The sequence below is a fragment of the Drosophila guanche genome, unplaced genomic scaffold (genome assembly GCF_900245975.1).
Source record: "Drosophila guanche unplaced genomic scaffold, DGUA_6, whole genome shotgun sequence".
In the NCBI taxonomy this organism is placed as follows: domain Eukaryota; kingdom Metazoa; phylum Arthropoda; class Insecta; order Diptera; family Drosophilidae; genus Drosophila; species Drosophila guanche.
Genome location: NW_022995743.1, coordinates 3,524,177 through 3,550,559, shown reverse-complemented (window position 1 = coordinate 3,550,559; position 26,383 = coordinate 3,524,177). Strand labels below are relative to the sequence as shown.

Here is a 26,383-nt window from a genome sequence, read left to right as displayed (position 1 = left end):
GTTGGTTAAATTGAATGGCAATAACCGTTTATTCGCATAAATGTATAACACTGCACTGGGAAATAGTTTAAAGAGATTACAAACGAAAGATTACAAATTAATATAGCAAACACCTGGCTGTAATTCAGAGATAGAGTGGGACAGGCAAAGAAAACTAGGCATATCTCGGGCATATTTGAAATATTTGAATGTATATAAATGGCTAGCCTCCATTGTGTATGCGCAAACTCTTAATTGGTTAGATTGTTTGAATGATTTGCTTATATGGTACATGTATATCGTATCAGGCACATATTCGGCACGTTTTACATTAAATGACTCTTGGCGAGTGTGTGCCTGGAACATAGGTCATTGTACAATGTACATACATACATTTATGTATATGTAATATATGTAATAAATATCGCATGTTTACATGCTTCCAATACTTCCAATAATTGGCTTGCTTATACTAAAAGCCTTAACCTATAATATCTATCATTTGTATGTCTATAAAACATAACAAACAAATCTGTGTCAAACCGTATAAAAGTGTATAAAAAACGCTTGAGATTGCGAAAAACCTAATATAAAGCAAGTAAAGTGCGCATAGCAAAGAACATCTTGTGATTTACCACTCGGGGAGGTCTCTATACAGCGAATAACTCTTTCCACATCACTGGGATCAAGTGGAATTATATTCAACATCTGTTGGGGATCTGTAGAAATAGCACTGGAGCGGAACTGCTTTTCTGTGCATTTATGTGATCTGGAGTAGTGCCTGCAATGATTTAATGCAGTGATTGGATCCATCCATAGCCTCATTGGATAGCTAAGAAGAGAACATCATTAGTTTATGAACGTTGCTGTTGTTAGCTGTGTAAATACCATAGTAAAATTAAGAAATCCATGCGGCAAGCCCTCGAGTATTTCCAAGTTAACTTGACGTCCCAGTCGCTTTAGCTTCTTGGCAAACATGACGCAGTCATCGAGGCAGGGATCCATGTTCAGTGTCTGCATAGATAATCAAATAGAATCGATCATATATGGCCGAGTTATGAGAGGACTTACGAGAATCTTTGTCTCTGGCAGTTGGGATAGCCAGTCGTCGCAGGCCCAGTAGGGCGATAAGAATGGATCCTTGGGCACATCGAAGGCAAACTCCTCGCTGGGACTGCGGGCTATCAATGCGTCCATGTTGCGCACATCCTGGGGGCTAAGGGCATTGCTGCCATGTATTTCGTAAGATTTCGTGCAGCGCGACAGTGTGTTGGTTATATTGTTGACAGCCTCTTGCCACCGGCCATGCAGTGTATCCATTGCAATGAGGTCACGTCCCGTCTCCACCAGAATGTTGCCATCAGTCATATCCTTGCCCAGGCCATTGGATTGCACTTGTGTAGCTGGGAGTGTTGTCTCCTCGCTCACTTCAATGGTGGCCGTGTCAATGAGATATTTATCCAAGAACTGATCAATGTAAGCAGCGGTTTCCAGATCCTTGGGCGTGTCCGCTGAGATCTCAACAGGGTAATGGACAATGGGCTGCGAATCGTCCTCGAAGGAAACACACGAGCTGTTGTCGCCCTCGCTGTTGGGCATATCGGTTCGCTCCACGGTCTGGCTGTGGTACGACGCTGACGCACTGGCAAACGTATCGCTGCTCTCGTCATCTGGATCGGCATTTGCCTCCAGAGATGTGAGTGTACTTCTGGCTAAAGAAGTGCGTCGGCTGGAGGTGGCACTTCCCAGCGACGACTTTGGAGCATTGCGTATTTGGGCCACCTCCTCCACATGCTTGGCATTCTGCTGCAAAGTTTCTTTGGCGGGTGATGCATAGGCACGCAGACACCGCATCATGAAGCCAAACGGCAGCAAGGGATCCATGAGGCACAGCAAGCGGGCCGGACTCGGCACAAAACTGACGAGGGTGGGGCAGTAGGCCAGAAAGAGTCCATCCGGAACACGCACACCCTGCTCAATGCATTTCAGAGCCACTCCGATGGACAGATTCGCACCAGCAGAGTCGCCAGCACACACAATTCGCTCAGCCGTCGTGCCGAGATGCTCGGCGTTCTTCAATAGCCAACAGTACGCATAGAAGACTTCTTGCAGGGCACGCGGAAAGGGAGCCTCCGGTGCTAGGCTGTAGTCCACCGAAAGTATGGGGCAGTCCAGAGCCACAGCCCAATCGCGAAGATAGAGCTCGTGAGATTTCGATGATTGAGCCACGAAGCCACCACCGTGGCAGTGAAGCAATATGGAACGACTGGGGGGAGTGGGCTTATGCCAGCCGCGATACCTTCCTTCGCCAAGCATTCCAGAGCGTCGCTTGGCGCTGAGCAGCCGCACAGAAATGGGCAGACCGGGTCCCAGATGAGCACTGGGCACGGCTATGTCCACAAATTGTATGGCATCCTCATCGTCACCTTGATTCTGGTTTACATCGCTGCCAAGTTTCTCACTCGGTTTGAAGTTCTTTCGTCGCGGCAGTTGAAAAGGCTCCGCCGGAAGCTCGATTATGCGATTCACCTTAATGGAGCTGCCCACGATGCTGGGCAATTTGAGCATCAGCTCCGACTCAGCCAGAAACCAGAAGGACTTGCAAAAGTCAATTTTAGCATTCTGCGAGATGTTCACGATGCGCCTGGCTCGCAGCTCTGGGTTCATTAGGTACTTGCCACTGGTCCAGAGGCTGCGCGTTGTCTTTACAATTGTTCCATCGTCCGCCCGTGAGTAATAGGACTCGGAGTAGCTGGCCATGCTGATGCCCAGGAAGCGTAGAACGCCACGTATGGAGTTACCGTACTGGAATCCCAGGCAACGTCCATAGAAACAATACTGATTGATGGTGTCCCCCAACTCGAAGAGCTGCTCCGCCGTGTGCGTGCCGCACGCAAACAGATCGCCAGTATTGGCCGACCATTGACGCAGTATGAGCAGATACTGCAGGCAAGTGCATATCGAGGAGAGCAGCTGCGAGCAGGCCTCCACCTCCTTCATGTAGACCTTTTTCCGGAAAAACATTGTGGTGCGTGTGGCCAGCAGCTGCTTGCAAATGCTGATGCCATGCGAAATGCAGGCATTGGTCACGTAAACGAAGCTGCGATATCCGTTCCCTGGGGTGTGCTCATCGAAGTCGTACTCATGGGCAAAGGACTCGATTTGCAGGACCAGTCGGTTGGCAAGCACTATAAAGTCCTGCCAGGCAATGTGGGCGGCATGCAAGCGTTGGCCAAATTCAGTGTGATCTTTGGCAAAGAATGCGGCGTGTTCTTGGCAAGCGACAAACAGACTTCGATACGATGCCTGCAGCTCGGCGGGTATGTCTGCTGGCGGTGGTGTCGGTTCTGACGCCTCTTTCCCATTGACATGGTTTATTTTCTCCTCTTCGTGCGCCAGTTTAAGATTGTCATCAAATTGTGAATTCAATTTCTGGCTGGCCAGCTCGGTAGACGCCGCGTCAATCATTGTGTACTGTCAAAAGAAATGATGCTTTACTAGCCATAATTCATCATATCATATAATCAATAATACTTAGATTAATATGATTTACAAGCGGACAAAGGCTATCAATTACAGGAAGCGTCAGAACTATGATTGAACTGTATTGGTTGGCACGAAGGTCGTTGTTGGCCAGAGATGAGCCAATAGAGTCACTGTTCTTATTAGGGAGCGGGATATATACGCACAGACTATAGTATTATAACTCAATTTAAGGACAACAGACGGATTACAGATGAAGTTTATTCTCAGCAAGAGCAACGAAAACTTTCACTTGGCAACAACGCACTTCATAAACCTACTTAAAAATTGACATGTTTATTGTTGTTGCCTTGCCCCTTTGTCTGCATTTGCTGGTTCAAGGACCAATACACTTACAGATTGTATGCTCGTTTTCCGGGCTAATTCATTTTAAATGGAGAATCTATATTATTATAAAATGATTGTTTTGTTTCCCGACTGACCAGTGTGGCCGCGGGTTTATCGAAAAAGTCTACCGTCTAAATATACTGAGAAATAATACGAACTTAACCCAAAATAGACCACAGGAATAAACAGTAACATATGGTTTGTATTTTCTCTGGTATATTCAAGTGGTATTTGGCTGTTTGCTGGTTTTGCCCAAATTGATAGACCTTTTCTAATTAAATGTTATTTCATACACAATACCCTAAATGGCAGTACTTAAATGTAGACATTCTTGTACAAAATTTATTGGTTTTTTTATTGGGTACAAATTGTATAATCAAATCGGGATCCTAGCTAGCTTTTAATACTAAACCGAACATTAAAATCAATGAATATTTATCAGTCATTTCCGATAATCCACCAAAAGAAACGATTAACTAAGTATCATATTGTTTAAATTATAAGAATATACCAATGCAACACCATCCATGGTCTCATTAACAACTATCGATAGTCAAGAAAATATCGACAGCCCCATCATCGAACTGAAGTACCTGGTCAATGCGGACTCATCGTCGTGCAACAATCCCATTTCGCGACAGCGATTAAAAAAAAATAAAGAAAAAAAAGGAATCGAAATTAACGTGAAAAAGTAAAGAAAATTCGTTCAACTGCAGTGTCAAATTTCACAAGCAGGCGTTGTTTTGCATACATTCTTTTTATTTATAAAGCGGAATACTTACGGAATCCATTAAAAGGATGTTTCCTTCCTTCCTTTCAAACTCATGTTTGAATGTCAGCATTGTGCAATACTTTGGAAGCCAGCTCGGCAAATGCGGCTACTGTACAGGCACAAAATGCAGCAAGTCCAACGGTAAGACCAGAAGACCGCACCAGGTACAAATTATTCACTTTGTTGTTGCTCTTAAAGGTATGCTCGCATATCACTTGATGTGCCAAGACTACCAAGATCTCATTGATCGGGGTTGGCGACGATGCGGCAAGCACTGCTACAAGTTAAAGAACAAGGAGACCTGCTGCCCCTGTTACGCAATCAAATGTGACGCTCTGGAATTCAAGCTGACGAAGTCAAACAAGCGAATACTTCGCCGTATGAATCGATTTTTGCTTGATGGCAAACGTGACCCTGTTGAGCAGGGGTCACGCTCAGGAAACGACGATGACGTAACTGAGGGTGCGAATGCACCGACCAGAAAGCCGCAGCCTCAGATGCCCGATAAGAGTCCGGCTGTAATCAATGTCGAGCAGGCCATGTCACTCGCGCAGGCTCAAAAGTCCAAAGCAAAGCCGGCCGGTGCTGCCGGTGCTGGGCTTTTAGCCCAATCGCCATCGCTGGGATCCAACAAATGTGGGTAGTATTTTACGGAGAGAAATGGAGATTATATTAATCTTTCTTTAACAGCTGCAAAGGACATTTCGTACAAGCCGTGCAAGAAAGCCAAGCAAATGCGATTGGAACGCCGACAGGCTAAATTGGGCGATACGAAGGAGCCACCCAAGCAGAAAGCTGTCACGCAGGAGAAGAGTTTGACAGACTTTTTATCGGAGCCCAACGAAAGTTACAAACATCAGCTAAAGGTGAGTACAACTATTGATTTGACCGTGTGCAGAACTTAGCTGGTTAGCGTCAATTTAGTTCTTTTTTGTGCCATTTCGGTTTTTGTTCATTTCGTGTCCGTCCCTGAGTATTTGTCTCCCTACATGTAGACACTTTGTGTATGGCTTTGTGCTGTTTGTGTTCTTGCAGATCGTTCTGGTCGCATCCTCAGACACACAGCGCACTTGTGCCGATGCTGTACTAGCGTTGTATCGAAAATATCAAGTAGTCATACACAATGATAATCCCGCACGCCTAACCCTAGCTAGTATGCAGCGGTTTTTGATCAAGTCGGCCCTTAAGGTAATTATTTATGTTATATGAATTATCTATCCGCAGTTGAGTTTGGTAGACGTTGATAGTGAGGAATTCATCCGGACACTGCCCGATAGCTACGCGCTGTATAGGAAGTATCAGATATCGATACACAATGATCCGCCCAAGGATCGGAATGCCTACGTGTACCATCTGCAGGATTCACCCATGGAGGTTGCTAAACAATTAATGATTTAAACTAACCCTTAACTCTTATCCAAATATTAAACGTTCGTTTATTATAATTCACTCCATTGTAGAACGAAAAGCCAGACGATGGACCCGAGATGGGCTATGGATCGTTCCATCAGCAGTATTGGCTCGACGACAAGCTGATTGCCGTGGGCGTGATTGACATCTTGCCGGGTTCGGTTAGCTCCGTATACTTCTTCTACGATCCGGACTACAGTTTTCTCTCTCTTGGCACATATGGCTCGCTAAGGTAAGGCAATACACAACCTTCACAAAATATTAACAACTAATTTCTGTTGGTTGCAGGGAAATCGATTTCGTGCAGACGATTGCTGCCACCACGCCTGCTGTGAAATATTATTACATGGGCTTTTACATACACTCCTGTCCAAAGATGCGCTACAAAGGAAATCTTTCCCCCTCATATTTGCTTTGCCCAGAGACTTATGTTTGGATACTGCTCACCGACGGTAGGTTTTTTATGAACCAGCTTCCCTCTCCTCGCTGATAACTAACTCCAATGGAATTTAGTCATTCGTTCTAAGCTCGATGCCAACAAGTATCAGCGACTAAATGATGATGCAGCTGCTAGAGATGTCAACGAATTCACACTCGAAGATTTAGGTGAAGTGACTCTTCTGATGGGTACCGATTACACCCTGAAATATAAGGAATATTGGCAGGTACGTACTGCTCTTTAATTATCGCTGTAAATCATCCACGAGCTAATGTTTTGCTTTAAACTTTTCAACAGATACCTGACGTTACCCATCGCGTTGATGTTATCGAGTACAGCGAGTTAGTGGGAAAAGTATGCGCACAGCGCATGCTTTACGTTATCATGAAGTAATTTTATTTGTTAAATATGTCCGTTTGAAATCCGAATTGATCAGTCAGCGGCCATTAACGCTTTGTCAAGCTTGTGCTCTAAATTCTGCTTAAAAAATATCGAACATTTTTAATTAATAATGATATGATTCGATGGGTTAGCATTTCATTGAAAATTAATCTATTCGAATCGAATTAATAAACATGGAACTCATTAGGAAAATGTAGCCCTTTACGTTCCCTTAAATACCGTGAAAATGTGACTGACAGTTGGTAAATGAAAAGATCTTATCATAAGTCATCATTGTCGCTTATCTGAAACCAGCAGCTAAATGCATCAATTGAGTTTTATGAGCTGGCAACACACACACACACACAGCCCTGGATGATACAAGACATTTAATTTGAATAGACGGAGGCAGGGAGATAATATTCATATTTTATGGCACAAACACACACCGTGAGATAGGCAGCCAGGAAGCTAAAGATCGCAGTCAAGTTTAAGATCCGTGAATAACGAACCGAATATAACAGAAATAAAGGGATCCGAGTTGATAAATTCATAAATATTATGGTGTAACGACGAATATCTTCAATAACAAATAGATTCGTGATAACAAATTTATTTCTCTGCGCCTCTCTGGCTTTTTGCTGGCATTTGTCAAGTGCGCTAATTGAAACAAAATATTTAACAAATGAGCGCTTTGCTCAATTTTCACAACAGAGCAAAGGCACCGCACCACACCACACCGCACCGCACCGCACCGCACGTGTGCTATAAAAGTATTTTTAAAAATTTCATTCGGGCTTAGAGCGTTTTGCTCGACCAATTTTTCGCTTAGATCAACTGTTGAATTTTTTAATTATTATTTTTTTGGGCAATATTATATGGGCGGAGTGAAATTGTTGGAATAACTGTTAGTCATCATGTTTATTGATTCACAGTTTAGCACGATTTTGTGATTTTTTGTTAGTAATTTTCGCGTGTGTATATATTTTTGAGCTCTCGCACAAATCGCATGCGACTTTTGGCACGCTATCAGCGAGCGGAGCGGAGCGTACAGAAACAGCAACAAAACATTTTTAAATGTTTTTTGCGCTGCTCCTCTGCTACTGCTACTGCCACTGTCGCTGCTGAAACTGAGACTGCGACTGCGAGTGTGACAGCGGGTTGGCTCGCTGGCTGGCTGGCTGGCTGGCTGGCTGTTTGGGCTGCTGGTCGAGGTTTTTGCTTAAAAACGTCGTCCAAGTATATATGCCATTGGCTGTTGGCAATTCAGTTTCATTAGCTTCGCGGCGTTCTCAGCTGACGGCGATACACAGCAGCTTGAAGTTGGAAGTTGGAAGTTGGAAGTCGAGTCGTCCCAAGGAAGTCCGTACAATGTGAGTCTGATGCAGGAAGGTAATGGACATCAACAAGAAAGTCCAGTTTAGCCACCACATTGGCAGGCAACACCCCAATCTTTGGACACTCTTCGCTCTGTGTGCGGCTGCCCAGTATTTTGGGGGCCGTTATGGAAAAATTTCATACGAAATCTGGTAGTTAATTTGTGCCCCGAAGAAATACAAACAAAAACTTAATGAGACATCTATGGAGTGCCGCGACGTGTGCTGATGATCGCGTATTGTGTCGTGTGTTGTGTTGTGTTGCACTTTATTAAAGATTTTTGGAGAAATTTCAAGAAAACAAACGAATAAAACAGTCAAAGTCGGTTACAAACAGTACTCGCATATCGTGTACTAGTAAATAAATCAGTTATGCGAAGAGCACCCGGCTCAGTGGTCTGCGAGGAGGACACCGCAAACCTGAACCTGCCTCTGGAAACGAGACGTGCCCTCTTCGGGTCTATTTTTGTCTGTCTGGTCTGTGTGATTGTGCGTGCCGTGCCTAGCCCAACTGTACAGTGGAGCCAGGGGCTATTTTAGGCCTGGCTATTTTTATTTAATTTGCATTTAAAATAATAACTGGTTTTCGTTATTGGGTTGCGATTCGTTGAACCGCGCAGCTGCCACCATTCGCAAAAAAATTCAGTTTTTTGCCTTCCTGCCTTGACAACAGGCCGCCATAATCCATAATTAAATAAGGATCTGCAGTGGAATTTGTTGTGCAAGTTAGTGTCTCTTTTTTTTGGGCTGTATGTATTAAATATTCAAATTTACTTTGCTTAGTTATTCAATAAGTTTGCTTGACAAATTAGCTGCTCTTTTCCAAGTTATAAGTCCCCCCGTTCCGCGATCTCATTGTTTAGTGTTCTTTAGTGTGACGTACGCGTGAAATTTGTCGAAAAGTGACATTGATTTAGACTTATTGGGAGTACGCTAACTTTAACGTAAAATATTTGCAGTCCTGGGCACATAATATACATATTTCAGGTCGTTTTTCAAGTGCCACGTAATTACCGCGTGCAAAAATGCAAAAGCGTAAATAATACGAATCGAATGCGAATTAGAGCTACGCTACGGCTATGAGAACCGAAATTCCGCAACAACAACAGCAACAACAATGATCTAATCTACAACAATAACTGCTATTTGACTGAGTTCATTACATATTTCGGTTTCGATTTGTGTGCTTGCGAGTTACGGTTCAATGCCGACGCTGATTTCGCATGCAGAATTCTATGCAAACAAAAGCAGAATCCGCTGCTCCGCAAAAACAGCAATCGAAAGAAAGACGCGAGTGGGAATAAAGCAAAGCAGGGGGATACCAAAAACCATGTCAAGTGGATGAACAACCGACCAACCAACTAGCAGCAGCAGCTCCCAGCTCTTATGTAAATAGCACGCGTGCCCCGAATACACAGACGAACTTTGGTTCACCTATATTTCGCTCCTCTGTTCAATATAACGGATCATAAAGCCTTATGGGTCTTCGATTGCATGTACAAATTGTACTGTAAATCAAATCATATATAGTCCCCAGTCGATATGGCCACAGTCCAGCAACAATAGAGTCCACTCTGATTACGGCTAATTGACGATTAACCTGACTCTAATGCACGCGTTTACAAGCTAATGTGAATGTGATGTGATGGGCCCCCTGTTATCGCATGGTCACAGCCACAGCCACAGCCACACAGTTCCATTCCATCCTTTTATAATTCACTCTTTATGGCCCATAAATTGTCGAGCTGCTTTCATAAAGTCACTCATTGGCGGGAAGGGCAATGCATGACGATGATAAGACGACAACGCCTTCCAGATTAGACAGAAGAAGCTGACAAAACACACACCTATGTAAAGACCTACACCTACATTTACACACGTACCATTCACTGACTGACTTTTGTGTGGAGATGTTTCGCTGATAATACGTTTCGGGCTCTTGGCACTTGTATATTATCCAGAACCAGATTTCCAAACAACTGCAATGAACACACTAATTACAACCCGGAGCAAATTACTTTCACAAGCAAAACATTTGGTTAAAGTCAATATCGAAGGTCATTAGCTGGGCTGCGTTCCTTGATCTTTGCTGTCAGTGCACGTATCGACACTATTGCTGATCTTGTGGTCACTGTTTGCAATATTAGTTTTCCGAAAATGATCCATTCACATCCATGTCACGCAGCCATACGCAATACACCAGCAGCCAGCAGCCAGCAGTTGTGGCGCCTATTATATAGGATTCCAATCAAACCAATCAAATTAAACTGGTAGGTAGGTGAATGTAGGTAAGGTGCAGACGTCCCTTTCTGAATCAGCTGCTGTTTACACGCCGATGAAATGGGACTTTTGATTGTGATAAGATGGCGCTTGCTTGAATTTGAAGACTTCCATTGAGAACAGGGAATTGGTTGGGTCGGTTTAGATTGCTTATCGCGACGAGCAACTCTTTATGCGAACATTTATGGGTCTCTTCTTGGTATTGCGAAAATCAATTAAGTTTTGTAGAAGCGCTTGTTGGCTTAAAGGAACAGTTGGATAATTATTGGCAACACACATTTTAAATGGCATATGAGGATTGGATTCGTGGGGTGTGAGTATTGTACTCGTAAACAGTTGGGGAAGTTCCCTAATTTTGGCCCAAATGAGCTGTGTCGAAATATTTGTGCCATATCAGCAGGCGATAATTACGTTTTCTCCGCAAGTCAACAACCGTGCGAGAGCGAGACTTTAATTGAAACTCTTTTATAATGCAAGGCCCTATGTGCCTACAGATGTAAGTACATATATAGTATGTAAAGTCTTTATATATGTACGTGCAAGTGCACTTGCTATGTACAGCCTTTGTAGACGCTTTCGCGCAAACATTTCCTTTGTGCGGCCTGAAGCAAAGTGAAGTGAAGGGCAGCTGTGTAAATGGTTCAATGGCTGTGACAAGGGCGGCATTATTAAGTCGAAAACTATTTCGATTTCATCTGCCGAAATATTAAGACCAGGTAACTGCCCAAATGTTACACTTAACGGCTCACCAATTCCACAAAGTACCTGTGTGAAGTATCTCGGCTTGCATCTCGACCGCAGATTAACATGGAAAAACCACATTAAAGCAAAATGTCAACAACTTAGACTTAAAACACTAAAAATGTCCTGGCTGATTAGTCGAAAATCAGAAACCACTTTGGAAAACAAAATTCGCCTCTACAAATCCATACTGAAGCCTGTTTGGACCTACGCTATACAGCTTTGGGGAACTGCTAGCAACTCAAATATTGAAATACTTCAGCGTTACCAATCAAAAACTTTGCGACAAATTGTCAATGCTCCGTTTTACGTATCTAATGCAAACATCCACAAAGATCTGAATATTCCAACCATTAAAGAAGAAATAAAGAAAACTAGTAAGAAATACATCGACAGACTCCACAACCACGAAAATAATTTAGCCTTAAGTCTATTAGACAATAGCCTAACAGTAAGAAGACTGAAAAGATACCACATTCTCGATATCCCTGATAGATAAATTTAACAAACTAAAAAGATGTTATATATAATAGCAGGGCTCATTGGAAAACTGCTATTTCTGTTAATTGAATATTAATTATACAATTTACTTATTGTTTAAAAACAGATTGTAAATATAAAGAGAGAGAAAAAAAAAAAAAAAAAAAAAAAAAAAAAAATNACTGGTTCCTTCGATGGAAAATTAGAATAAACTCCCTGAAATCCGTCCAAATAACGTTTTCATTAAGACCAGGTAACTGCCCAAATGTTACACTTAACGGCTCACCAATTCCACAAAGTACCTGTGTGAAGTATCTCGGCTTGCATCTCGACCGCAGATTAACATGGAAAAACCACATTAAAGCAAAATGTCAACAACTTAGACTTAAAACACTAAAAATGTCCTGGCTGATAAGTCGAAAATCAGAAACCACTTTGGAAAACAAAATTCGCCTCTACAAATCCATACTGAAGCCTGTTTGGACCTACGCTATACAGCTTTGGGGAACTGCTAGCAACTCAAATATTGAAATACTTCAGCGTTACCAATCAAAAACTTTGCGACAAATTGTCAATGCTCCGTTTTACGTATCTAATGCAAACATCCACAAAGATCTGAATATTCCAACCATTAAAGAAGAAATAAAGAAAACTAGTAAGAAATACATCGACAGACTCCACAACCACGAAAATAATTTAGCCTTAAGTCTATTAGACAATAGCCTAACAGTAAGAAGACTGAAAAGATACCACATTCTCGATATCCCTGATAGATAAATTTAACAAACTAAAAAGATGTTATATATAATAGCAGGGCTCATTGGAAAACTGCTATTTCTGTTAATTGAATATTAATTATACAATTTACTTATTGTTTAAAAACAGATTGTAAATATAAAGAGAGAGAAAAAAAAAAAAAAAAAAAAAAAAAAAAAAAATCTGCCGAAATGTACAGTTTTGTTAGAACAGAACGATAAGCGTGAGTGTAGCATGTTGCGATGCAATTACCTTATGAATTGGCCACTCGCGATTCCAATTCCGATTCCAACAATTCCGGCAACAATGCCATTGATGGGCAGCTCTCGCGAATCGGTTCTCGCTCGCGTTTGACTTATGCACTTTTTCTCAGTTCATTTTTAAATTCAACCAAAATGCATCTCTCACGTGCCTGTAGCAAGTGGCAGCCGCGACGTGCTTATAAAATTCGACAAGTGTTCGATAAGCCGCCAGCACTGCAGCCCTCTCTGGTGATACGAATAACGATCATGTGGCGGCAGGGTACTGTTTGAAGTGCAGGCAGCACATGTAACTGAGATTATCAATTGGTCAAGAGCTATTGGCTAATTCGCATTAAAAACTCGATAGACACGTTTGGCACCAAAATGAATGCCACAAGCTGTCATTATTGGCCAACTAAAATTCTTCTTCTCAATGCTGCTTAATTATACGCTCCGCCAGGGAGTTCCCCTCCGACTAAATTAACACCGCAAAATATTCGACACTCTTCCTAACTGTTTCCTGCTGTTCTCCTTTCAGCTCTGACACCTGACTCGAGGCACAAAAAGCCATAAGAAAACGCAGCCGAAATGGCCGTCATGCCGTGCTGTAAGTATTCCAAACCAATAACCGACTTAATTGCCAAAAATATTGCGACACGTTTCGATTCCGCGGAAGCACGGGCTTCTCATGTATCTCATCAATAACACTTCACTTCACGTGATGTGGGTCCAATAATCCAGCTAAGAGACGTGAAGTGAAATACCCAAATACCCCAAAAATCCGCAACGCAAATATGGAAAGTTGCGCATGCGCAGCTCATTAGATGGATTCGTCAGGTTGATTTGGATCGTATATGATCTGCTAATTGCTCTAATGTGCTGCTAGGGGCTTGTGCCGAAATCGAAAATTAAATAATGATCTGTCAATAATCAATATTTGGTGGGTGTCGTTTTGCAGTCTATGTGCCCAAGCGGATCAATGTGGCGATCATGCTCTTCATGGCCTGCCTCCTCAGTTACATGATGCGGGTGAATCTCTCGATAAATATCATAGCCATGGTGGAAGACACGAGCAATAACGAGAACGGCACTGTTGAGGTCCTGCCAGATGTAAGTGCCCATAAACTCAATCATTATCCCGAATTCCTCTATATCTTTGCATTATTCTGCTCAGTATGGTCCACGCTACAACTGGACACAGTCGGATCAGGCTCTGCTTCTGGGTGCCTATTTCTATGGCTACATGATCACCTCATTGCCAGCAGGCACCCTGGCCGAAATGCTGGGAGCACGTAACGTCGCGGGCTACAGCTGCCTGGTGGCTGGGATCCTCACAGCGCTGACTCCGGCTGCCGCTGCCTGGGACAAATACGCAGTGTTCGCTGTGCGATTTCTGATTGGGTTCCTCAATGGCGTTGTCTATCCGTGCTGCCACAGCCTGGTCTCCAAGTGGTCGCCGCCGGACGAGAAGGGCAAGTTTGTGGCCTCTTTGATGGGCGGCACATTTGGAACGGTCATCACATGGCCCATCAGTGGCGTAATCATCGAGAATCTCGGCTGGGACTGGGCCTACTACATTGTCGGCATATTCGTGCTGATTGTGGTTGCAGTTTGGTTCTATCTGGTGGCCGACACGCCGGCACAGCACAGCACAATCAGCATCAAGGAGCGGGAGTACATTGAGAACAGCTTGGGCAACACTCTGAGCAACAAGAAGGTAATTGGGGAGTCTATTTATACTCTCTTTAGACGAACTCACATTCCTCACTCTCTTGGATAACAGAAATGGCCACCTTACAAGGAGCTGGTCCTGTCCATGCCCTTCTGGTCTCTGATGCTGCTCCATTATGGCAGCATGTGGGGACTGTTCTTCCTGATCACGGCCACACCCAAGTTCTTGAGCGAAGTGCTCGGCTTCAATCTGTCCTCCGCCGGCGTACTTTCCAGCTTGCCCCATGTGGCTCGTCTCATCTGTGCCTTTGGCTTTGGCGGAGTGGCTGATTGGATCCGCCGCAGAGGCTGGTGGACGGTTACCAAAATGCGAAAAGCATTCTGCTTGCCTTGTGAGTCCAAGTGCTGCATGGGGATGAAGATCGTGAAATAATGTGTCCCCTTTCTGATAGCTCACATCTTGCCGGGTGTTATGTTGATCATCCTCGCCTACTTTGGCCGCGATCCCTATGTGTGTGTGGCCATCATGACCATATCGCTGGGCTTTAATGGCGCTGCCACCGCCTCCAATTTGGCCAACTCCCAGGACTTGGCACCCAATTATGCGGGCACGCTGTACGGCATCATCAATTGTGTTGGCACCACGCCAGGCATCTTTTCGCCGCTGATCGTGGCTGCCTTCACCGAAGAGGAGGTGAGTACTTGGATACAAAAATCGATGGCACTCCCTCAATCAATCATTGCCTTGCCCATAGAACACCATCGATCAGTGGCACTGGATATTCATCATTGGAGCGGCAGCGTACATATTGCCTGCTCTGTTTTTCTGGGCCTTTGGATCGGGAAAGATACAAAAGTGGAATGAGGTGGAGACGACGGAGTCGCGCGAGGATATTGTTAACACAAAGTTGTAGTTTGTGCCTCTTGCGTGCGATTGCCCGTTTGTATTCTTAGTGTTAATGCCATAAATTACGATGTTTGCTTGTTAGCGGAGAGTCCTATTAAAGCTTTACCTGTGTATTTATTATTACAAAATGTAATAAAATCTTTCTCATTGCTGAATCATAGCCCCGAAACCCGTTCATCTTAGTTTGGCGCAACGACCTTAGTTTTGGTGGCGGAGCGGAGGGGACTCACAGTTCAACTGGTTGCGCCACATTGCAGAAGTTAATTAAATTTAGGAGTAGAGCAAAAAATGCGAAATTGACGCACGTAATTAGTCAAAGGCTAATCAAATTTGATTTATGATAATTAACGTCAAGGCTCTACAATGCTGGGTACATATTTTGTGTGTCAAAACAGTCTTGAAAATAAATTTCAAATTTCCTGCCAAGATAATCTGAAGATTCTATAGAACAGAACACAAAATAAGTCCATGTTATCTGACTAACTATTAATATATCCAAGTGCACAATTGTATTTTAAAGTCCGAACAGCTTATCTCTACACAATATCGTGATTGGAAAAGTGTCTGCACAATTCGATTTATCTACTCGCTGAGCTATTTTTAGTTTATTTTCATATATTATATTAACGCCTTTATCTTATTACAATAGTCTTGCCACTAATGTATTTAATGTTATTAAACAATGGTTCGTAACATAAGATAGGGCGGAGAATTTTGTTTGTACTCTTTCTTATGATTAGCGGGACTCCAATTGGGTGATCCTCAAGTTGTGAGGAAGTTATGCGCCGGTTTCCAGCATCGAAGCAAGCGCATCCCAACTTATAAATTTGCCGCCACATTGTCGAAATATTTCGATCTACTGTTATTTTATGTGCTCCATCGAAGATATACATGCGTACATGCAAGCCAATATGGGCGGCCCCGTATTCGTACATCCTACTCATCCTACCACCACATTAACCGCCAATTAGTCATATTATAGCTAAAAATAACACTTCGAACAGAATTTGAATATAAACAAATTCCAGCTGGCCTCTGGTCACACCTGGCCTCTGCTAGGGTTGTCAAAAATATATCATAAAATGAATAATCGATATTTTTTCAAAATAAAAATATATATAAATATATATCACATTTTTTGTGATATTTTTTGATAATTTACGTTTGGTCACATATATTTCGAAAGCCAACGGAAACGGTATGAGCTCCTTAAGGCAATTAATGCATAATGCATTAAGAAGGTAAGTAAATGTGTGCGTGAGTATAAAATTAAAGAGAACGCAAAGCTATTTTTTAGATTGGTGGCGTCAAAGTGTTCTTGTGAAATATATCAAGAATACAATTTCTTAATCAAAATCAAAAATAAAATATAATAGTTTACCGCACCAGTATAAAAATGCAGGCGTCTTAGAAAATCACCTTTCTGCGAAATCTTTTGAGCCAGAGGTGTGAGCTAATATATCAATATTTTTTCAGTGATATATTTTATATCATTGTGATATTTATAAAAAAAAATACATCACTGATATGATATTTCTTAAATATCTGACAACCCTAGCCTCTGCCCGGTATTGTACCAGAAAAAAGTACAATAATCCTCAAATCCGTTTTTGGTATTATATGGTCTCTCGGCTTGCGGTCACCGCGTTCCGTCCCGACGACTATATTTTAATTTGTTTAACTAATTTTTAGCCCAGTTCGCAAAGTAACGCGGCGGCGCCTGATACATTTTTAGCACAATAACAACAAAACGCACACAAAATGGCAGACGTTGAAGCCGTGCAGATTATTGCGGAATCGCTGAAGCAACAGGTAAGAGCCCCCGCAACGTCTGGGATGCATTTTCTGCATTGCAATATCAATGCGGGCGGAAAAATGTGCAATCTCCATGTTGGCATATCTAAGATGGCTAACCCATGGACGTTGATTAAAATAGCCGAGGGTCGGTGTCGGTCCGGGTCGGTCCACTGCAAATGGCAGCAGCAAGAACAATGGAGTCTTATCTTGCACCTGTTTGTTGTGCAAAGTTCAAAAACATCAAGTAGTTGTTGTTTCTCGCTACCTGATTATTCTTGTTAATAAAAGTCGAACGGATTTTTGATAAAGACAATGTTCCAAAGGTTTGCGCATACGAACCAAGTTAACGAGCTGTTGCAAACACCTACGATAATCTCCCTGGGGGCCCCAGATTAAAATCAATAAACCCCCAACCGGATTCCAAACAATTCCCTTGAAAACGTGTTTGCATTTTTGGTTAAGAATCGAATGTAGGCAAATAAATTGGAGCACGAATTGTAATGTTATATTTTCAAAGGGAGTGAGGTGATAAATATTTGTGTTTGCATTTAAAAACTTAAGAGGAGGAAATGTTTACCCAATCCTTGAACTTTGAACTCATCCCATTCAACCATGTATCACTGCTTTTTGTCAACAGGGAGTGGACTATGTGTTTGGTATCATTGGCATACCCGTCATCGAGCTGTCGATGGCCTTCCAGGCCGCTGGGCTGAAGTACATTGGAATGCGGAATGAGCAGGCTGCCTGCTATGCAGCTCAAGCCATTGGCTACCTCACCGGCAAGCCGGGCGTCTGTTTGGTTGTATCTGGACCGGGACTGCTGCACGTGACAGGTATGGAAAACGGAGAAATTCATCTTGGAATTTTGCTAATCACACATACATACACACACACTGCCTTGGTTAGGTGGCATGGCCAATGCGCAGGTCAATTGCTGGCCTCTGATCGTCATTGGCGGAGCCACAAATCAGGATCATGAAGGAATCGGCGGCTTCCAGGAGTGCCCGCAGGTGGAGCTCTCCCGTCCGTACTGCAAGTATGCAGCTCGTCCACCCACCGCTGCCCTCATCCCCCTGCACGTGGAGAAGGCAGTGCGTTATGCCACCTATGGACGACCCGGAGTGGCCTATTTGGATTTCCCCGGCAATATTTTGCAATCGAAGGCCCCCGAGGCCCGCATCTACAAGGCGCTGGCCCACCCAGCTCCCCCCATGGCCTATCCACCGCACGATGATGTGATTGCCGCAGCCCGCCTTCTGCGACAGGCCAAGCGCCCGCTGGTCATCATTGGCAAGGGCAGTGCCTACGCTCACGCTGAGAATACGCTGAGGCATTTCATTGAGAACACAAATCTGCCCTTCCTGCCCACACCCATGGGCAAGGGCGTGGTCTCTGACACGGCTCCACAGTGCGTCTCGTCTGCCCGAACTCTGGCCCTGCAGAAGGCGGATGTGGTCTTGCTGCTGGGCGCTCGCCTCAATTGGATTTTGCACTTTGGACGCTCGCCTCGCTACGACAAGGATGTGAAGTTCATTCAGGTGGACATTTGTCCCGAGGAGCTGCACAACTCTGTGATCTCGTCGGTGGCCATTCAGTCGGACATTCGTCCCTTCGCCGAGCAGCTGTTCGAGCAGATGAATGCCGTGAACTTCCGATTCGGCTACGAGCAGGACTGGTGGAAGCAGCTGGCCGTCAAGTGCAAGCAGAACAAGGACACAGTGCAGCAGATGTCGCTGAATACCTCGACGCCGCTCAACTACTACGCTGTCTTCCATCACTTGCGGGAGCTGCTGCCCAAGGACACGATCATCGTCAGTGAGGGTGCGAATACCATGGACATTGGACGTTCCATGCTCCTGAATGAACAGCCACGTCATCGCCTGGATGCTGGCACCTTCGGCACCATGGGTGTGGGTCCGGGCTTTGCAGTGGCCGCTGCCCTGTTCTGCCGCGACTTTGCTCCGGGCAAGCGTGTGCTCTGCGTTGAGGGTGACAGCGCCTTTGGTTTCTCGGGCATGGAAATCGAGACGATGGTGAGGTACAAGCTGCCAGTGACCATTGTGATTGTGAACAACAATGGCATCTACGGAGGCTTCGACAAGGACACCTTTGAGGCCATTCGCAGCGAGGGCGATCTAACCCAAATGTAAGTTGAAAGCAGAGAAGATCTTATCGGGGCTGTACTCAATGCTAATCTAATCTTCTACTTCAGCACACCGCCTTCGGCACTGGGGGTTCAAGTGCGTTACGAGGAAATGATGAAAATGTTCGGCATGCAGGGCTACTTCTGCACGGAGATCGAGCAGCTGCAGACGGCCATCAAGGCGGCCAACCAGCTGACGGACAGGCCCACCATTATCAATGTGGCCATCAGTCCATCGTCGGATCGCAAGCCGCAGTCTTTCAACTGGCTCACAGAGTCCAAACTGTAGGATACAATCGTCTAGGTCTTAAGCACAGATTTCACCATTCCGAAAATTTTATTGCCACGAATTTTTTCTGTATATACATGCAATTTTGATAACACCGACACGTCGGATGGACACACCTCACTGATTGGCCCGCTTGAGTTCCTCCTCGAGGCCCAAAAAGTCCAGGAACCAGGTGAAGTCCACCAGGCGGCCCTTGTGTAGGAATGGCAGCTTGGGGCACAGCTCAAAGGCGATGTTCAGCGGGGCTATGTCGGGCACTTGGTCGCATCGCATGTTAAAGAATCCGAGAATGTCGCGCACTTCGATCTCGCCCTGCCCATTGCGCTGCAGCACCTGCAATATGTCCTCCACCAACTCCAAGCTGAACGGCAGCCGACAGCCCCGCAGAGTCGATCTTACCCGTGCCTCACTGATGTACGGCTTGGAGGTTGGATTGATGTGGCTCAAGTGCTCCGACAGCTCCTCCACATTGTTCCACAGAGCTCGCTTCAGCTCCAGCTGTGCTGCCGCTCGCACCCTGTTCCTGTCGCAGCTGGGCGGCATTGCCTGCTCAGCCGAGAAGTAGCGACAAACGGTCACTATTTCATGGTTCAGCAGGCACTCCTTCGTCAGATACGACAGCAGCGTGGATCGCATGGTATCAAAGTCAATGGTGGCGTAGTCCCCAAGATTGCCATCGGGCTTGCAGCGCAGCACAAATTGCTTGTAGTCGGGACGCACCGCAGTGCGAATCTTTTCCATAATGGCACGAACGTCGGCTACAGGAAACTGCAAAAGGAATCAAGTGCGAATAAAGGGAACCCGTAGCTGCACTCTACTCACCTCGCTGGGATGCTGTTCCATGTACAGCAGTGTGAATTCATCCGCTGAATTGATGTGAAAGATGTGATCCTTCAAGCTGAGAGTGCGTCCAATGTAAAAGTCATTGGCCCGATAGTACTCGGGTCGTGCAGAGCTAAACTTCTCCTGTCCCGGCAGCGCAACGCGTGCCCGCTTGAGGAACTCGCCGCCCACGAAGCCAGAGTTGCGTCGCGAAGATTCATAGACCTGCAGAGTGTCGTCCGCCAGGAAGTAGCTGATGATGAAGACTCGCTCGCAGTTGTCGCGTATGGCGGAGACCAGCCTGGCGCCGAAGCGCAGAATGCAGCCATCGTACTTGATCAGCTTCTTGAAGTCCGCCTGTGGTGGCTTCGGCTCAACGGTGATGCAGTTGCCCTCAGAGTCCTCGTAGCTGCCCCAACCATTGTAGGGCGGCAGGCGACGCACGGCACCGCCACCCTGGGTGTGCGGACGCACATCGCTTCGATCTGGCACGGGCTGCGGTGTGAAGTCCTCGATGCCGTACTGCAAATGAGTTCTCAAGTGTTAATTGTTTTGGCGTGAATCCCGGTCTCTGCCACCTACCTTCTCTTTGTAGTAGCTCTGGGTGAACTGATCGCATCCTGTGAGTACCACAGCGCGTCCAAAGACATTGAGGACGGCGCCAATCTGCAGATCCTGGTCGGTGTAGTGATGCACTGGCTTCTGGCCCGTGTTGAGTGGATCGGCCACGTAGCGCACATCCCGCATGTTGGAGCCCAGCACATTGAGCAGCGTCACCGAAGTCTGTTGGCCCGGCTGCGCCAATCCAGAGAACTCCTTGGGCAGCTTTCCTCGCTTCAGGAAAGTGCTGGGCCCCTCGCGTCCCGAGTTTCGTGGGAATTTCTCCTTTATGTCTATGGTGTCATCGGCCAGATAGTAGCAGATCTCCAGCTTCCGCACATCCCCAAACTCGCTGCGATCATTCCAGTAGCCAAAGAACTTGAGCACGCGCCTGTCAAACTCCAGGAATTGGGCAAAGGAATGCCGCTTGGGCAGGGCACTGCTGACGCCAAGTGTTTGCTTCAGTCCCGATCGTTTGCGTATCTCCGTGGTGGGATCACTGGAGCAGAATAATATCGGGAATAAGTGATTACTTTTCAGCTACGGTCGGAAGGTATTCGTTACTTTGGTTCCTGCTGCGTTTCGGGCACATAAATGCCAGCTCGATTGAGGAATTGTCTGGTGAAGATGTCACAGCCGCTGATGCGATACACACGATCAAAGATCTGCACATCCGTGTCCACGTTGAGGTCAAAGATGGAGATGAACTCGCGATCCCTGGGCGGTGCCTTGGGTATGCGCTGGCGATGCACCAGACAGCCCTGCGGTATGCCCGAGTTCTCCACCTTCGGCTCGGTGACCTGCATGGTGCCATCCTCCAGATAGAAGTAGATTCTGACCTTGCGCACCTGGTAGGGAGCGTGGTAGATCTCGGTGAGGTTCTCCTTGAAGTAGGCGTGGAAGCAGAGCACCTGCTTGTCATACGCCAGCCAGGGTGGCAGCTTCGTGGTGACCTTTGGTGCCCACAGCGTGTTGATTTGTGCGGGCACTGGCGGACACTTGGGATCCGCCACAATGCCATTGGGTTCCACCAGCTCCGGCTCACGGCGATCGGAGAGCATTTGTATGCCCTGATAGTGCATCAGCGTCTGCTGTCGCGGATGGCGACGCTTGCCGTACTGCAAGGAGAAGGATTACCATGGAATCGAATCTGTTAGGTGCTTCCTACTCACATCATAGAACTGTGCACCCGGCAGCAGTGGCATTCCTGGTAGCCGCAGCATAATTTCGATTGCTTTTATGGGTTTAATACACACTTGAAATTTCTAGAATTTTGATTAGCGAATTCTTCTGCTTACATTTGTGTCGAAAAGGCAACGAAAAATCTGTGGCAGGTCCAACTAGGCAGCTGCGATTGGATTATGTTTCCACATTTCTCCACTGCCATTCCCTAAATGGAACAAACAAATGCTATGGCAATGCGGAGCAGGGCTGTCTCGCCATGGCAGCACCTCACTGCATTTATGTATCTATGGAGATGGAACCCAATCCTTCACATCGATTCGTTTGCGAACCAAAGTGTCATTTGTTTACTAAGCATCTGAGGTCGCCCAAACTAGGGGGACAAGCATTGAACGACATTTATTGCAATATATACAAACATTTATATAAATTTTCGTTGATTAACATTTAGTTTTGGTTGAGTTTCGACTATCCATTCAAGTTATTGCCTTTAACCGGACGTAAACACAGATCACAATTTGTTACATGGAGATCTAAAAGAGTTTTTCGGTGGTGACTGGTTGGTTGGTTGGTTGCTCGACTGCCAGACTCCACTCATCCAGCGGCTAGCCAACACTGGCTGATGGATAACAAGTTCTGGCCTCTAATTACTTTCGGTGCAGACGTTGGGCTCCGTCTTTGCTAATTAGTCTGAAGCCCAACGACAGCCGGCGACAGCAAGTGCCTTTTCTCACCTTCTCCATCTACGATCTTTCTCTCTTACAATTCTTTGCAGAAGTTGTCGTAAGATCGAAGAGATCTATAAGCTGTCCAGAGCTCAGGCGAACAGCACAAACAAGCGGCAGAATGATTTTCATGTGAGTTGGGACCACAGATAGATGTAAAACTTATTGTCTTACCTTCTTTATAGATTGATTCTTTCGCTGCTTTTGCTGGCTGTGGAAGGAGCGCAAGCCATGAGCGCCAATCTCACATCCTGGCAGCATCACAGACGGCAGAAACGCTCTTTGATCTACCAGAATGGAGGAGTGGTCAAGGTCAACTATCAATGGATCATTCTTACAGGTTGTAACATCAATCATTTAATTCCTATTTTCCTTTACAGCTCGTCACTGGCTGCGCCTTTCCAGTGCCCTTTGAGGAGAAGAAGGCCTGGCGCCAGCTGGTCTGGCTAATGAATTTCCACTACCAATTCAATGAGCCGCAGACACCCATCTATTGGTGGAATCTCTGGAGCAGTGCACGCCAGCTAGAGGGCCCTGCTCCGGCTCCACCTCCTCCGCCTGTGCTGGATGAGCCGCAGCTTTTGCTGTTCAAGTTTGCCGAGAATTACATGTCGCAGATTGGGCAGAATGGCACCGCATGCCTGGAACGTCTGATCTGCGAGAATGGACAAGTGCACGAGCACAGCGGCCTCTATGCGCAGCTGTTGCACAGATTGCTGAGGTAAGCAAAGGCATACAGCCCACTTATAGACAGTTCATGATGCGTTTTCCATCAAAGACCCCATCGAACGCTGGACGATCGATATCGGGATGCGTATGAAATGGGTCGGCATGGCGTGGATTGTCGCCGCGCCTATCCACAGGCGTCACACTGTCTCCTCGATGCCTTTGTTCACCTGCACGAGCGTGGCCCAGTGCAGAGTTTCGTTTCAGCTTAGTGTTGCGAGTTTGTTGGCGCTGGTTGCCAGTAGTAAGTAGTAGTAGTAGTAGTAGTAGTACACGACATTTACACAACTAACTAGAGGTACGAGAGTAACTAAAACAATTCTACACGTGTGATGAGTGCATTTGTGCAACATTTGGGCGGGTGGAGTGTGGCTGTGGCTGGCTGCTTTGCTTTAGTGCTTGTCAGCATTATCGACATCTTCGTCGTCGTCGTCGGACACTCTCCAGGGTAGTTGGTAGTACCTTCGGCTGTTGCTGGCTAGCCACAGATTGGCACAGCGATTGGTGCAAAAGTTACATGTGAAGAGCTGCTTCGACGAGCTGCCAAATCTTTCGAGAAGAAGGGAAAATTATGCTTCAGATACAGATACAGAGACAGATACAGAACAATGGCCCCAATCCGCACTGGACCGGTTTGCGGTGCAAAGAACAAAAAAAAAAACATTGACGCAGGCCCCCAGCTCAGCCCAGTTCACACTCACCTCTTGACAACCATGAAGTAGTACGAAGTGTACAAACATCTCGAGCACTGGGAAGTCGTGCAGCGGGCAATGGCGCCGTTATTGATCTGGGAGCTCATGTAGGGTTCGGGTAGCAGGCGATGCAGCGCAGTGTTCTCGTAGACGGGCACCTGGCGGTTCAGCGTTTGGATGGCATGCAGACAGTCGTCGTAGAGTGAGATTCGGTTCTCCTTGGAGGGCACCTCAAAGACCTGCCGCGTGCCCACTGGCAGCAGCAGGCGTTTCCTCGTCTCCAACTCCCGCACCCAGAACAGACCCTTGCTGCTGACGGAGCTGCAGGCAAAGAGAAGAGAAGTAAGAGATCGAGGAGGAGGAGGAGTTATGGACTCACATGGGCGTGAATCTCTGGCGATTGTCGTAAAAGTTCTGGTAGAACTTCTCGTAGATCATCGGCAAGTAGTTGATGGACGTGTTGTGAAAGATGCGCACATGGTTCATAAACTTGGAGAGCGCAGCCGGCAAATAAATGAGAGAGCAGCCTGCAAAGAGAGAACAAACGAACATCTCTCTGTCTCTCTCTCTCTCTCTGCTTCGGTATTTGCGGTACTTACGATCGGCGGCCAGGGACTGCAGCATGGGGAGGTTAGCGATGCGCTCGGGTATGTGCAGCAGCGTCTCATTGTCGCTCACATTGAGCTCGTTGAGGCGCACGCATTCGCTCAGCTGTATGGGTAGGCGGCGGAATCGGTTCTTGGATATGTTCAGCTGCTCCAAATTGCGCAAGCTGCTCATCTCTGAAAGGGATACTCGAAGTAGCTCGTGTGTCATTCCGGGAAGCACTCACCTAACGGCAGTTGTGTCAGCTGGTTGCCGGAGACGTTCAGCTGCTGTAGGCGCAGCAGCAGGCCGAGTGTGGGCGGCAGCTCTTTCAGCTCGTTGTTGGAGACGTCGAGAAACTCAAGGTTCTCCAGCATATAGATGTCTGTGGGAAGCTCGCTGAGGTTATTTCCCGCGAGATGGATGAACTTGAGGGTGGTGATGCTCAGCAGCCACTGTGGTATCACCGATATGAAGTTCTCCTTGAGGTACACCTCCTCCAGGTCCTCGTACAGGAACAGATCCATAGGCACATCCCTGAAGTTCAGGTAGCTCCAGTGCAATATCGTTCTGTTCATCTTGCTGCTGCCGTTACACAATTCTCGCCTTAGTTTTTGTTTCAAACTTGTTTGCTGTGCGATTGTTTTCTGTTTTCTTCTCGGTTTCAATTATATTTATACGTATTTTTACGCGGTCATGATCAACATTTGGCACCGTCACCCATCAAACACAAACTGCCACCAGCAGCCAGCAGCCAGCACCCTAGTGCCCCAGCCACCAAGAGATAGCAGCAGCAAACAGCAGCAACAGTTTGCTCTGGCGACCAACAAATTTTCTTTCCTTCCTTCGTTTTGGCTAAATTTGTCTCAGTTCTCTGTCGCAATTTTCTCGCACGCTCACCCGCTCACCCGCTCACTGGCGCCCGTTTCCGATGTTGTTGTTCTACAAATTCGTCTTTATATTTTGTATTTATTTCTCTAATAAATCGCACGTTGCACTGCCGCTGACCATCCCCGTATGCGTAATGTGCTGTCCGCCTCGGAGTATGCAACGGATACAGACGAGCGTCCGTCCAAATTGCACGAGAAAGCTTTTGCCTTGCGCCCCTGACATTGAATTTTCCCCGGCCGAATTGATTTGCAGCTTACTCTGCTGTCGCTACTGCTTGTTGTTGCTTGTTGTTGCTGTCGCGCTTGTTGCAGCCTTCAAGGTCGTTGCTGCAATGTGTGTACCCATGAGGCAGGGGGAGCTTTTGGACAGCTTTACCGGTAAACGGTAAACTTTGTACTAGATTCTTAGCAGGGCCAAGATTTATGGCATGTGCGATATTCAAGCGAATCCATAAACGAATCCATAGTGCAATAGCATTGATAACAAAGCAAATTGTTGTAGCAAAAGTTCACGTTTTATGTTTATCTATTTACATAACTTAAACACATAGAAATATTTGTTAATCCAGCAACTAGTCGCACGTCATCATCCATAGTGGCTGTGGCCATATCCGGGCGAGTGATGACT

General features: G+C 45.9%; 7 protein-coding genes across 10 annotated transcripts; 4 read left to right on the top strand and 3 right to left on the bottom strand.

Moving 5' to 3' along the window:
* Positions 1–5: 5 nt before the first annotated feature.
* On the bottom strand, positions 6–3,972 carry LOC117582305 (hormone-sensitive lipase). Of its 2 annotated transcripts, none has more exons than XM_034269951.1 (4): positions 3,859–3,972; positions 1,051–3,453; positions 868–993; positions 6–811 (listed from the first exon to the last, which is right to left on the bottom strand). In XM_034269951.1, exons 2-4 carry the CDS (start codon positions 3,445–3,447, stop codon positions 740–742), a joined length of 2,595 nt encoding a protein of 864 aa, XP_034125842.1. In that variant the 5' UTR covers positions 3,448–3,453; positions 3,859–3,972; the 3' UTR covers positions 6–739. The 2 variants fall into 2 exon arrangements, with proteins under 2 accessions (XP_034125842.1, XP_034125850.1); XM_034269959.1 differs by lacking the exon at positions 3,859–3,972 and adding an exon at positions 3,557–3,567.
* A 647-nt stretch (positions 3,973–4,619) lies between these two features.
* On the top strand, positions 4,620–7,021 carry LOC117583279 (arginyl-tRNA--protein transferase 1). 2 transcript variants are annotated; one of them, XM_034271521.1, is made up of 8 exons: positions 4,620–4,762; positions 4,820–5,257; positions 5,312–5,487; positions 5,846–5,995; positions 6,082–6,263; positions 6,320–6,483; positions 6,545–6,696; positions 6,768–7,021. In XM_034271521.1, exons 1-8 carry the CDS (start codon positions 4,648–4,650, stop codon positions 6,861–6,863), a joined length of 1,473 nt encoding a protein of 490 aa, XP_034127412.1. In that variant the 5' UTR covers positions 4,620–4,647; the 3' UTR covers positions 6,864–7,021. The 2 variants fall into 2 exon arrangements, with proteins under 2 accessions (XP_034127412.1, XP_034127404.1); XM_034271513.1 differs by lacking the exon at positions 5,846–5,995 and adding an exon at positions 5,657–5,809.
* A 1,055-nt stretch (positions 7,022–8,076) lies between these two features.
* Positions 8,077–15,432, top strand: LOC117583291 (sialin). The gene is made up of 7 exons (XM_034271533.1): positions 8,077–8,224; positions 13,265–13,333; positions 13,685–13,836; positions 13,901–14,443; positions 14,510–14,789; positions 14,850–15,091; positions 15,153–15,432. The coding sequence occupies exons 2-7, from the start codon at positions 13,315–13,317 to the stop codon at positions 15,309–15,311; spliced, it is 1,395 nt and encodes a 464-aa protein (XP_034127424.1). The 5' UTR covers positions 8,077–8,224; positions 13,265–13,314; the 3' UTR covers positions 15,312–15,432.
* Positions 15,433–17,065: 1,633 nt separating this feature from the next.
* On the top strand, positions 17,066–19,631 carry LOC117579759 (2-hydroxyacyl-CoA lyase 1). The gene is made up of 4 exons (XM_034265800.1): positions 17,066–17,116; positions 17,739–17,934; positions 18,008–19,247; positions 19,314–19,631. The coding sequence occupies exons 1-4, from the start codon at positions 17,066–17,068 to the stop codon at positions 19,531–19,533; spliced, it is 1,707 nt and encodes a 568-aa protein (XP_034121691.1). The 3' UTR covers positions 19,534–19,631.
* Positions 19,546–22,279, bottom strand: LOC117579755 (EF-hand domain-containing family member C2). The gene is made up of 5 exons (XM_034265785.1): positions 22,128–22,279; positions 21,520–22,073; positions 20,938–21,454; positions 20,356–20,877; positions 19,546–20,301 (listed from the first exon to the last, which is right to left on the bottom strand). The coding sequence occupies exons 1-5, from the start codon at positions 22,176–22,178 to the stop codon at positions 19,651–19,653; spliced, it is 2,295 nt and encodes a 764-aa protein (XP_034121676.1). The 5' UTR covers positions 22,179–22,279; the 3' UTR covers positions 19,546–19,650.
* Positions 22,280–22,415: 136 nt separating this feature from the next.
* Positions 22,416–23,928, top strand: LOC117579769. Of its 2 annotated transcripts, XM_034265828.1 has the most exons (5): positions 22,416–22,689; positions 22,913–22,994; positions 23,048–23,174; positions 23,243–23,583; positions 23,641–23,928. In XM_034265828.1, the coding sequence occupies exons 2-5, from the start codon at positions 22,984–22,986 to the stop codon at positions 23,798–23,800; spliced, it is 639 nt and encodes a 212-aa protein (XP_034121719.1). In that variant the 5' UTR covers positions 22,416–22,689; positions 22,913–22,983; the 3' UTR covers positions 23,801–23,928. The 2 variants fall into 2 exon arrangements, with proteins under 2 accessions (XP_034121719.1, XP_034121725.1); XM_034265834.1 differs by lacking the exon at positions 22,416–22,689 and having other exon boundaries at positions 22,896–22,994.
* On the bottom strand, positions 23,779–25,982 carry LOC117579760 (leucine-rich repeat and death domain-containing protein 1). The gene is made up of 5 exons (XM_034265815.1): positions 25,113–25,982; positions 24,880–25,062; positions 24,660–24,807; positions 24,290–24,601; positions 23,779–24,137 (listed from the first exon to the last, which is right to left on the bottom strand). Exons 1-5 carry the CDS (start codon positions 25,441–25,443, stop codon positions 23,981–23,983), a joined length of 1,131 nt encoding a protein of 376 aa, XP_034121706.1. The 5' UTR covers positions 25,444–25,982; the 3' UTR covers positions 23,779–23,980.
* Between the last annotated feature and the right edge of the window lie 401 nt (positions 25,983–26,383).

Coding starts and splice junctions, on each gene's coding strand:
- LOC117583279 (XM_034271513.1), top strand. CDS start 4,648: ATGTTTCCTTCCTTCCTTTCAAACTCATGTTTGAATGTCAGCATTGTG. Junction 5,488..5,656: donor GTTACAAACATCAGCTAAAG/GTGAGTACAACT, acceptor GTGTTCTTGCAG/ATCGTTCTGGTCGCATCCTC. Junction 6,264..6,319: donor GGCACATATGGCTCGCTAAG/GTAAGGCAATAC, acceptor TGTTGGTTGCAG/GGAAATCGATTTCGTGCAGA.
- LOC117579759 (XM_034265800.1), top strand. CDS start 17,066: ATGGCAGACGTTGAAGCCGTGCAGATTATTGCGGAATCGCTGAAGCAA. Junction 17,935..18,007: donor GGGACTGCTGCACGTGACAG/GTATGGAAAACG, acceptor TGCCTTGGTTAG/GTGGCATGGCCAATGCGCAG. Junction 19,248..19,313: donor GAGGGCGATCTAACCCAAAT/GTAAGTTGAAAG, acceptor CTTCTACTTCAG/CACACCGCCTTCGGCACTGG.
- LOC117579769 (XM_034265828.1), top strand. Junction 23,175..23,242: donor AGAATGGAGGAGTGGTCAAG/GTCAACTATCAA, acceptor TTTCCTTTACAG/CTCGTCACTGGCTGCGCCTT. Junction 23,584..23,640: donor CTGTTGCACAGATTGCTGAG/GTAAGCAAAGGC, acceptor TTTCCATCAAAG/ACCCCATCGAACGCTGGACG.
- LOC117583291 (XM_034271533.1), top strand. Junction 13,837..13,900: donor CTGTTGAGGTCCTGCCAGAT/GTAAGTGCCCAT, acceptor TATTCTGCTCAG/TATGGTCCACGCTACAACTG. Junction 15,092..15,152: donor CTGCCTTCACCGAAGAGGAG/GTGAGTACTTGG, acceptor CCTTGCCCATAG/AACACCATCGATCAGTGGCA.
- LOC117579755 (XM_034265785.1), bottom strand. CDS start 22,178: ATGCTGCGGCTACCAGGAATGCCACTGCTGCCGGGTGCACAGTTCTAT. Junction 21,455..21,519: donor GAAACGCAGCAGGAACCAAA/GTAACGAATACC, acceptor ATTCTGCTCCAG/TGATCCCACCACGGAGATAC. Junction 20,878..20,937: donor AGAGCTACTACAAAGAGAAG/GTAGGTGGCAGA, acceptor ACTCATTTGCAG/TACGGCATCGAGGACTTCAC.
- LOC117579760 (XM_034265815.1), bottom strand. CDS start 25,443: ATGAACAGAACGATATTGCACTGGAGCTACCTGAACTTCAGGGATGTG. Junction 24,808..24,879: donor GCAGTCCCTGGCCGCCGATC/GTAAGTACCGCA, acceptor CTCTCTTTGCAG/GCTGCTCTCTCATTTATTTG. Junction 24,602..24,659: donor CGCCAGAGATTCACGCCCAT/GTGAGTCCATAA, acceptor CTTTGCCTGCAG/CTCCGTCAGCAGCAAGGGTC.
- LOC117582305 (XM_034269951.1), bottom strand. CDS start 3,447: ATGATTGACGCGGCGTCTACCGAGCTGGCCAGCCAGAAATTGAATTCA. Junction 994..1,050: donor TGCCAGAGACAAAGATTCTC/GTAAGTCCTCTC, acceptor TTATCTATGCAG/ACACTGAACATGGATCCCTG. Junction 812..867: donor GATTTCTTAATTTTACTATG/GTATTTACACAG, acceptor TTCTCTTCTTAG/CTATCCAATGAGGCTATGGA.